This window comes from Saccopteryx leptura, chromosome 1 (assembly GCF_036850995.1).
Source record: "Saccopteryx leptura isolate mSacLep1 chromosome 1, mSacLep1_pri_phased_curated, whole genome shotgun sequence".
NCBI classification, from domain to species: domain Eukaryota; kingdom Metazoa; phylum Chordata; class Mammalia; order Chiroptera; family Emballonuridae; genus Saccopteryx; species Saccopteryx leptura.
This window is the reverse complement of record NC_089503.1, coordinates 9,379,857-9,390,201: the sequence shown is the minus strand read 5'-3', so window position 1 is coordinate 9,390,201 and position 10,345 is coordinate 9,379,857. Positions and strand designations below refer to the sequence as shown.

Below are 10,345 nucleotides of genomic sequence, written 5' to 3'. Positions count from 1 at the left end.
TCTTTATACACAGTTCAGGTAAAGTAAGAGTCAAACAAGGCTTCCACTGGCCCCCATCCCCACTCCACTTTGGAGACTTAAAAAGCAACTAACAGTTGATACTAGTATTGATGCCCAAGATTGCGAAATTTCCATAGTAAAGCAAAGTGTGCATTTGGTTTCTGAAAGAAAAGGGCCCCTCTAAGAGGTGAGCTTAAGAGGAAGATGAGTGGAAGGGACCAGTGGGGTCTGCTGCCCCAGTTCAGTCACAACCTAGGCGAGTTCCCTGCCTGCAATAGGAAGCAGCTTCTAAGTCACACATGGCTACAATGAACTTCAGTGAGTCGGTTGCCATGGAAAATGGAAACTAAATACATCAGATCTTTGCTGAAACAACTTGTCACTTGCAACTTGCTCTTCTCCCAAACTAAGGCTGCTGTGACCCTTAAGCTGAATTTTTAAAATTTATTCAACATACCTCTTAGAAAACTTAGGCTGAAATTAAAAAAAATAACTGATGCAAACTTCACAAATACGCATACAAATGTTCGAATAATGTCACTAACATGGTATATAAGTATGTATTCAGAGTAACATTTACATATTGGCCATAATAGCAAGCATACCATTAACAATTCATGAAGAAACTTCACCTGTTCACATCAGACTCCTAAGGTTAGGAGGTGCGTCTGAAGATAAGGGCCCTCTACCCACCAAACAATGAGGCCAGAGCTCCAGTCAAAGTAGGAATCACTCCAGTGGCACTTCCTAGATCACTGGTGCTCAGCATACTAGTGAACCATTAAAGGGCTTATCAATATACCACTGGGCCCACCCCAGTTTCAGATTTGGTGAGTTGAGGTGGAGCCCAATACTTTTCATTGCTATGAAGTTCCTAATACGATGCTGCTGGTCCGGTGGCCACTTTGAGAACCACTGTAGTGCTTGGGCTGCCATGAAGCCATCTGCTCCTGTCCTCCCAAAGGCTCCTGCCTATCAAGAGGAAACACCATTCCTAACCAGCTCTGCCCTGGCATACCTGAACTTCAGCAGTGGGCTTGGGTATAACAGGTTGCCCCAACATGCCTACTGTCTTTGAACAAGCAAAATAGCAAAAGGGATAGAATACTCACTCTGGACTTGAAAACAATTTGTGTGAAGGAAAATAAAAGAATGGCAGTGCCCAGCCTGGTGCCATCCATAATCCCTGGTCTCAAGCTTGTAATACTGTCTTGAAAACCCTAGTGGTTCAAACACTAGTTACTCACTTTTCAGTCACCTGAGGGCCCATGCAGTATTTCCTGACTCCCTGGAGGCATCACCAGCAGCAACGGACACAATGCCCAAGCCTCTGCCCTGCCAGGACTGGAGGGGCCTTCGGCCAGGCAGCTGTCAAAACCACTTCACATACGATGGAGGAGGCTGCGGCCCCCACCTTCTAGCCTGTGGCGGCAAGACCTGTCTTGCACTCATACTAGGGAAGTATGGAGTTTGATGCCATCCGCAGGGCACAACTAACCACTCCGATGGCCTACAGCACCCAACACATACCACCCTTTGGCAGGCCTAGTGGGCAACTCGTATAACTTACCAGAGATTGGGAGGCAGTGTCATGTAGTGCAAAGAAACTGAGTCGGAAGGTTTTTGTATTCTAGTTTTTGGATGGTTCCTAGCTGGTTGTATGGTCATTTCAGTTTCTGGGCTTCATTTTACCTATCTGTGAAAGAGGTGAGGGCAATACTAGTTGATCTCCAAGGTCTTTCCAACTCTGACCATCTTGAATTATATAAAAATGCTATAAAATCCGTGGTATAAAATCCAATTCCCAAATCAGGAAGAGTCTAGCGTACTGGGCCTGAGGCACTTGAACCTTGGGCTCTGGCCTGGGCAGGCGGGGGATAAGAGGAAGGTATTCCTCTTTGCTGTCGGCTTTCCCACCCACAGAGGCAGCCCCTGGCCCCAGGTGCCAGGGCTCCTCCCCCTCCAGGGCCAGCCCTCAAGTCCCACCCGTGACTTCCCCACTCTCAGGCCTTAAGACCCAAAGAACCGGCCTGGCTATGTGAAAAGCAGACGCCAGGGCCTGGAGAGTGTGGGCTAGTTGAGATCCCATCCCCTCTGTTCTCTCTCCTTCCTGTCCTTCCTCCACCACCTCACAGCTTATCTCTGATACACGCACAATAAATAAGACATTTGCACATAAGGGTGACTGGGACAACTCTCTTCCCGCCCCTCCCCTTTCATATAAAAGCATTAAATACAGTTTCAAAATAAAATACAAAGAGCAAAAAGGGCCTGATCTCGGGGCCACCTGTTCTCCACGGGAGAATAAATCTACACATCCCTCTCGGACCTGCCTGGGAGATCGCGGGGCCCCTCCTCGGCCCCACAGGGCCTAGCACTACCGCGGGGAAGAGAAAGGAAGGCTGAGGCCCGGCCCCAGGCCCTGGGGATTGAGAACGGGTGGCGCATCCACCCCGCGTACAAAGAGGGACTGGGAGGAAACCGGAATATACCGCCAACCGCCAGGACCGCCAGTGTCCCGGGTTCGGACCCATGGAGACGCTTCAGAGAAGCAGCAGCGCCTGAGCTGAGGGCTGAACGGAGGCATCCGGAGCAGGAGAGGAGCAAAGAAAAAGTGCTAATCCCTTTACAAGATCTTGGTCTGGCGGGCGCGCCCCGCCCGCAATGCTGTCCCCACGGAACTTTCCTGGGAATAGGGCGCAGCCGGCGAGGACCCGTCCCAGCTCCGCCCCGCCCCGGGGCCGCCGCCGGCCCGCGGTCCGACGCGCCTTCCCGGCCCGGCGGGCTCCCGATCCCCGCCTCCCGTTCAGGCCTGCGCTGCAGTCCAGACCTCCGAGAACACAAGCAAGGCCAAGGCAGCCGGGCGCCTCGCCTGCCCGCGTGCAGCGCTGCCAAGCCGGGCCCCCTGCCAGGGAAGGAGCCGGCGCGGCCTTCCTGGCCTGCCCGCCACCCCGCCGTGGAGTCCTAATACTGATAGTCGGCACCCCCACCCCGGCCTGGCCCGGGATCGTGTGGTCGGGCGGGGCCGGACGCGGGCCGGGGCCGGGAGCGCCCGGTGCAAACGCCTGGAGGCCGCGTGGCTCCTCGGGGAGGTGAGGCCCCGGCGAGGGACGGCCAGGGCCCGAGGTCCAACTGGTTCCGGGAGCTCGTGGCACCCCAGCGATCCCCAGTCTCCGCCCGGCCCGGCCAGCGGGGGGCGGCGGCGGCGCTCTCCTAGGCCCAGGGTCGCCCCGCCCGGCCCGGAGTCGGCGACACCCCTCACGCCCGACACACGGCGCCCGCCTTGAGGTCCGCGCCGCCGTCGCGCGGCGCCGGGGCGGGCGCTCCGAAGCCCTCGTGGCCGTAGCAGCGCAGGGCCGCCTCCTCGTAGGCTTCCAGGATGGTCTGGCGCTCCTCGGGCGTGAAGTCCATGGAAAAGGGGTGCACCTGCAGGATGTGCCGCTTGATGGTGCTGACCTTGAGCGTGGCCAGCGCGCCCCCGCACACCATGCACACCAGGCCGCGCCGGCTGCCGTCGTAGTCCATCAGGTACTCGCCCCGCCAGCGCGGCTGGTAGTTCCGCCGCTGCTCTCGGCTGCGGGGCGGCGGCGGCGGCGGAGGCGGCGGCGGCGGCGGGGGCAGGGGCGGGAAGGCGAGTCCCCCGGACTCTTGACCGTCTTCGTCGTCTTCGTCGTCTTCCGCAGGCTGCTCCGACGGTTCCCCGGGGGAAAGCGGGGCATCGCCTGGGAAGGGACAAAGGACTGCATTGGAGCCGATGGGCGGAAAGAAACCCGGGTCCTGCGTCTCCGCTTCATAAGCCCCGCCTCGGCTTTCCCATCCTCCCCGCTCTCTCCACCTTCCGCCTCGCTGCCCGCTGCTGCCCACGCGCGCCCGGCCCCTCTCCCTCGCCACCTGCTCTGGCGCTCCACCAGCTCACCCCACCACTCTTCCTCCTCTGGCTTCTCCTCCTCGTCCCCTCCCCCCTCCTCAGAGGCTGCGGCTGTGCTGGGGGCGGCAGGGTCCTTGGGAGACTCGGGGCAGGGCAGCCCCCAGGCCAGCAGGTGGGCGGCCTTCTCGCTCCACTCCTGGGCGATGAGGGCCTTGACAGGCCCGCTGAGGCGCGTGGAGCCCGGGTGGCGCTGGCGGATGTGCCGCTTGATGGTGCTCATCTTGAGCGAGGCCAGCGAGCCCCCGCACACCATGCACACCAGGCCGCGCCGGCCGCCGTCCAGCTCCATGAGGTACTCCAGTCGCCAGCGCTCCTGGTAGTGGCGGCGGTGGTCGCGGCCCCGCGGCCAGCGGCCCGGGACCCCCACCCTCTCGCCCTCCTCCATCTCTTCCTCCTCGTCTGCCGGCCCAGGCCTCTCAGGGACCCTGCCAGCCTCTTCCTTTACGTCTGGGGGGCTGAGATCCTGAGAGGAGGGGGCTCCAGCAGCGGGGGCCGAGTCCCGGCTTTTTCTGGTCAGGTCCTGGGGGACGAGGTCATCGTCTGTTGGGGAAGGGGTGAGGGAGAGGGTTCAGCCTGCGGGCTGCATCGCCCTTGCCCACGCAGCGGGGGAGGGGGTCCCTCGTTCCTCACCCCAGCCCCAAGCTGGAGGCCCGAGCCAATGTGAGTGTGGGGAGGAGGGTGGGGGGATGAGTCCCTCCCGGTTTTAGCCACAGACCCCACTTTGCAGCCCTTCTGTGAAGGGGTCTCGGCTCTGGGATGGGCCTCGCACCTGGTGGGGACTGAGAGAACTCAGACAGTGTCTCGGGCGGGCCACCCCAGGCCTGCAGCAGGGCGCTGCGCTGGGGGCCGCTGAGCCCCAGGGAGCTGGGGTGCACCTCCAGCACGTGGGCACGGATGTCGTCCAAATGCAGGCTGGGCAGTGCTCGGCCACAGGCCATGCACACCAGCCGGTTCCCCCGCGGGTCATAGTCCATGAGACACTCTGCTCGGAACCAGTTCTGCAGGGACTCCTTCAGTCTCCGTTCCAGGCGCCGAGCCCCCAGCCCCCTGCTGCCCCCGGCCCTCCGGGAGGCCGAGAGGCGCTGACGCCGAGCCCGAGCCCGGGGTGCCACTGGGCCCCCTCGTCGCTGGCGCCTGCTGCCCCTGCCAGTTGGGGCTTTGCCTGAAAGGGTTGGAGGGAGGGAAGGCACTGAGATGCTGGCTCTCTGGGGGAGCCCCTCCACTGCAGCCAGGTCCTCCACCAGCCTCTCTTACTCTGACTCTGAGCCCCTGGCCTACCCTAGCCTTTGTCCTCTTCTCCCCTCAAGTCCTAAGTCCTCCATCCTCCTGCACGGAAACCCCTAAGCCCACCCCCTCCCCCAGACCCAGATTCTAGCCCCTTCTCTGGACTTTCCTGTCCACCATGCCTTTCCAGCTCCCTCTGTTCCCAGCCTTTCCCCTGCCTGCCCTTCCAGCCTCTACTCCCCTTGATCTATCTCCAACCACAGAATATCAAAGCTGTCTGGGACGCTGCAGACTCCCTTGTCCACCGTCTCTCCCCCAGTATTGTACAATAAAGGCAACAAGCAGACCCCACCCAAAGGAAGTCAGCTAGTTGGCTGAAAAGCCAGGGTGTCCCCATTTGGCCCAGCTGCCACCCAGGCCTTTTGCCTCTCCATGTCCTTTATTACCTGGGCCCTTGGATGGGCAAGCTTGAAGGTTAGCCCCTTCCTCCTCCTCTTCATCGTCCTCCTCCTCCTCCTCCTCAGCCCCCTGGGTCCCAAGGCCCTCAGCCTCTCCGCAGGCCCCCAGACCCAAGTGGGCATCCCAGCTGTTGCTGATGACTTCCTTCTCCCGGGGACTCCAATGCAGGGAGTAGGGGTGCTTTTGGCGGATGTGCCGCTTGATGGTGCTGAGCTTGAGCGTGGCCAGGGAGCTGCCGCACACCATGCACACCATGCCATGCCGGGCAGGGTTGAAGTCCATTAGGTACTCCAGCCGCCAGTGGTCGTGGTAGTATCGCCGGTGGTCACGGCCAGGGATGCGGCTCTTTCCAGGCCTTGAAGCCCGAGCCTCACAGTGGTCTGAGTATTTTCTGCCTGAAGACGCTTGTCCCCTGGCCCTGGAAGAGGGCAGGGGGGCACTCCCCCAGGACCCCAAGGCACCCCCGTCCAGATGAAGATCTTTGCCTGAAGAGGGGGAAAGGGAGACAGTTTTTCAATCTCTGATTTCCAAGGAGAGAAGCCAGGGCTTTGATTCGTGTCGCCAGAGAAAGGGAGGTGGGAGGGGTCGTCTGGGGGCAGAAAAGGGATGACAACAGCACTAAAAGGGATGTGGGAGAGCAGGGAGTCAAAATATTGGCCCTTTACGGAGAGCAAGGGTCCTTTAAGAGAGGATCAAGAACAAAAGGATGCAGGAGCCTGCGAGGGACTAGCTCTGACTTTTTAAAAAATAAGGTGAAGACCAAGCAGGCAGCCGGCTCTGTAAGGCACCCTCTTGGACAAGAGCTGTAGGAGTCAAGCCAGGAGAACAGCAGGCCAGGGCGGTTACAGCTGGAGCAGAGCGGGCAGCGGGCGAGAACAAAGGGGGCATCTGTCTGCATCCAGGGCTGCACAGAGAACCCACCCGCATGAGGCCCGAGCCAGGAGGGCCCCACCCAAAGAGCTTCTTCCTTTTCTAGTACAGCCTCCTGAGAGCCTCACTTTAAGGGTACTGAGCCTTGTCCATTCCCCAAATACAGGCAGCCACGGGAGGGACCCCTGTGACAAAGCTGTAGCACCTCCAGGGAAAGGTGTTTCTTAGGACCCTGACTTTCCTAGAGACTCTTAAAGGGGACAGCAGAAGGGCCACTGAGTGGCTACTGAAAATCCTGCGGCAGGGAGTGGCCCCCACCCATGGAAGCCCATTAAGTCTTTCTGGGGATTTGTTTTTTTGCTCTGGCAGGGAGCTGGCCACTGCCCAGCAATCAGAGGGCGGGCACCAGAGCAGCCAGGGCAGAGCCCACTAAGCCAGCAGTGTTCCCTTTTACAGACGGATCCAGAGCAGTCCCCCACCCTCCCGACAGTTTGGAACCAATTTTACTTAAGCTGAATAGACAGGTGTGATCGTTATCCAAGCAGAGAATCTCAGGGTCCAGGAAACAAAAGACAGGATCAGAGAAGGCTCCTGTCACCCCTGTGGTTTTTGTTTAAATAGCTCCAAAGAAAAAGCACAGGCTTCAGAGTTAGAGACCTGGGTTCCAGTCCCAACTTCACTGCTCACTTGCTCTGTGGCCTCTGATAGGTCATGTTGCTCTCTGGGCCTAAGCTCTTTGTCTGCAAGGGCACTGGATAGCTAGCTGGTCTCGAAGCATCCTTTCAGCGCTGGATCTATGCTAGTCTAAAATGGACTGGCCCTTTAAGAGCCGAAAAAAGGGGAGGAGCTGAGATTTTTTAAAAACAAAAGGGGCTGGGGAGTTTCTGGGAGGGAAGCTCCAGAGGTTAGGGCAGCCTCCCTAGCCCTGACAGAACCTTCACGGGTCTTAAGGCTTTTAACCTAAAGCAGGAGAATGAAGAAACTCTCCTTTGAGAGCCAGTGGGGAGGACTGGCTAATCCCGCTATATCTGACAAATTGTGGCAAAATTTTCGGAAAAGACGGGAGGAGATAACACGCGGACAGGAGGGGTTGTCAGCCTTTGTGGGCGAGCCCGTCCCCTTAAAATTGCCTGCGGTGGGGAAGGTAGGGGCGGGCCCCGGAGGCACAAGCTGTGCTCTTTCCTAGGGGGAACAAGGCGGGGGTGGGGGTGGGGGGGAGAAAGAGGGCTCCTGTCTCTAAGCAAGAGAAGAGGGGCAGCCCGACTTAACATAGCGGAGTTTCCCGCCCCGCTCATCTGGGGGGAGTCCCGAAAAATGGACCCATAGTCTGGGCAGACTTTCAAGAGACAAGACCACCTGGGAGTCTGAAAGAGAAAGGGGAAGGGGCCGCAAGTCCTGCAGCCTAGAGCGCGCGCCCGGCGGCGCCTGGCCAGGCCCTCTGGGGCCCCTCCGGCCGAGCCTCCAAGGCGGGGGCCGCGGGCCCCTTTAAAGGGGACAGGATCCGCTGGAGCCCCACGGACCGACCTCGGGAGCTGGGCGGGGGGCTCCCCCGCTGGTCCTGCAGCCACGATCTGCGCCCGCCAGGTGGCGCCCCCAGCAGCCTTGCCCGCGTCCCCCCCTTTGTTCGGCGGTGGAGAGGGGCCAGGAGCCCCGAGCCACAGCCCTCCCTTCCCCCATGCCGGGGCCCCCACCCGAGTCGCCGGCCCCAGCCCTTACCGCCGTCGTCCTCCTCGGGCTCCGCACTACCGCTCGATCCGGAGGGCGGCAGCCGTCGGCCCCGTGCCGAGGCCGCTGCTGGCCCGGGGCCGCCCCTGCCGCTGCTGCTCCGGCTCCGGTGGTCCCCGCTGGGCTCCATGCGCTGCTCTGCAGAGCGGGGCCCCGGGGCAGCGGGGCGCGGGGCCGCGGAGCCAGTGGCGGCCCGCGCGGGGCTCTAGGTGCGCGGGGCCCCGGGGCGCAGGGCGCATGCACAGGGCAGCCGGCCGCACGGACGGCTGGCTGCTCGCTCGGCGGCGCGGGCTGGACCGGGGTGGGGATTCCTGTCTGGGGGCCCCTGGGGCTCCTTTAAGGGCTCCTGGGTAAATTTAAAGGGGCCGCGCGCTATTTCCTCCTGCCAGCTCGCGGGGGGCTGTGGGGGGGGAGAGGCGGGAGGCGACGAGCCGGGCAGAGGCTCCGCAGCCGGTGCCCGTCCCGGGGGTTGGGAGAACGGACCTCGCCACCCGTGAGGGCCCCCACCGTCGCCTCCGGGGCTCCGGTCCCGGCTCCTGAAGGGTCACCGAGTTGGCAAGGGGCGCCGAGTCCGCTGCGACGCGCTTCCACCCAGACTCGGCTAGCGGCCACTGCACCCTCGGGGCATCTCAGCGCACCGACGCCTGCAGGGGGTCGCCCGGTGAGACTGCCTCCTCCGGCGCAAGCTCGGCGCGGGCCCCGGAGCGGACGCGACTGGCAGGGGCCCCAGATGGCTGCGGCCCCGCGGAGAGGGTGGAGCCGCGGGGGCGGCCGCGCCCCCTCCCGCGGGAGCCGCCCGGGAGCGCTGGGAGTGCTGGCTTCTCCATTGGAGGGGCGGACGGGCGAAGCTCCTCTGGAGTGGGCCGGGGCGGGTCCGCGGGCCGCGGGTGCAGAGACTCGGGCCAGGAACAGGAGACCCGGGAAGAGCCGGCTGCGCCGGGGCCCTACTCTACGAGGTGGAGGGGGCCCCAGGATGGAAGCTGGAGGAGAGGGAGTGCGCCGCCGTGACTCAGGCTGCTGCCCCCGCAGGCCCGGGGGTGCCAGATGAGGCCCTTCCACGGAGCCCCAGACCCCTCTCCTGGCCGGAGGAGGCGAAGAACGCTGACCGCGGGCGGGGTGTCGGGCACCTGGGGGCACGCGTCACCAAGGCTGGGAAGTGCTGGGGTGAACTCTGGCTGCGAACCCCTGGATGCCCAAGACCCCCAGCTCGGGGAAAGCGGAGAGAGATGGGGCGGGGGGCTGCCTGGGGTCCTTCCGCGAGGACCCACTGGGGGAGCAGGTGCTTGGTTTGCCTGTGGTTGGTCGCCCACAACAAAGGCGATTCCTAGAGGTCCAAATGACAGGGTGCAGGAGGCCATGCAGGATCTTATTATCCAGAGGTGGGTTATCCTCTGTGCTGGGGAGATCCCAACAATCCGTTAAATTCACCGTTGACAGATTGGTTCGCTCACTCAACACCTACTGTGTGTCCGCATGGTTTTAGGCACTGGGAATACAGCAATGACCAAGACAGATCAGGTTGTAATTGTTTATGACTTAACAGGCATTCACGGCTTATAAATAGGCAACAATCCCAGCCTCCGGGAAGCCATGGGAAATATTAAATGACTTGGAACACAGGAAGTGTATCGCCAACATATTTGTGAAGAGGCACAGGCTTAAAATTTCTTAAGTGCCTGAAGGTGTCTGTCACTGTTGGGGATGTTCCATCTCTCTTCCTCAGTCCCCTTGATGGTTTGCAAGGCACTTCTCCTTGGGTAAACTGAGGCTCCTGCAGCACTCTGCTGCTGGCCTTGCTCTCAGGGTGAAGCTGCACTTCCTCTTACCCACTTGGGAGCAGAGGCTCAGGTACTGATGGGATGCCAGATGCAGTCACGAGACAGGGGATTCCTTCCCTCATTCTGTCCTTCACTCTCCCTTTGTGCCAGGTCCAGGGACACAAAGGGAAAGTAAGACAGATCTGGCCTGCAGGAGCTTCCTATCTTTGTTTTTGTTTTGTTTAATTTTATTTTGTTTTAATTACAAAGGTAACACACCCTCAGGGCTGGCCACTGTGAGCCACTTTGGTAAATGTCCTTCCAGTTTCTGTGCATAAATAGGGTAATTTTATTTGTTACCGAAAGAAAGATATCAAAGCCA

General features: G+C 60.8%; 1 protein-coding gene across 1 annotated transcript; it reads right to left on the bottom strand.

Moving 5' to 3' along the window:
- ZFTA (zinc finger translocation associated) lies at positions 1–8,945 on the bottom strand. Its single transcript, XM_066360076.1, has 5 exons — positions 8,198–8,945; positions 5,599–6,096; positions 4,698–5,090; positions 3,917–4,468; positions 1–3,722 (listed from the first exon to the last, which is right to left on the bottom strand). The coding sequence occupies exons 1-5, from the start codon at positions 8,334–8,336 to the stop codon at positions 3,259–3,261; spliced, it is 2,046 nt and encodes a 681-aa protein (XP_066216173.1). The 5' UTR covers positions 8,337–8,945; the 3' UTR covers positions 1–3,258.
- Between the last annotated feature and the right edge of the window lie 1,400 nt (positions 8,946–10,345).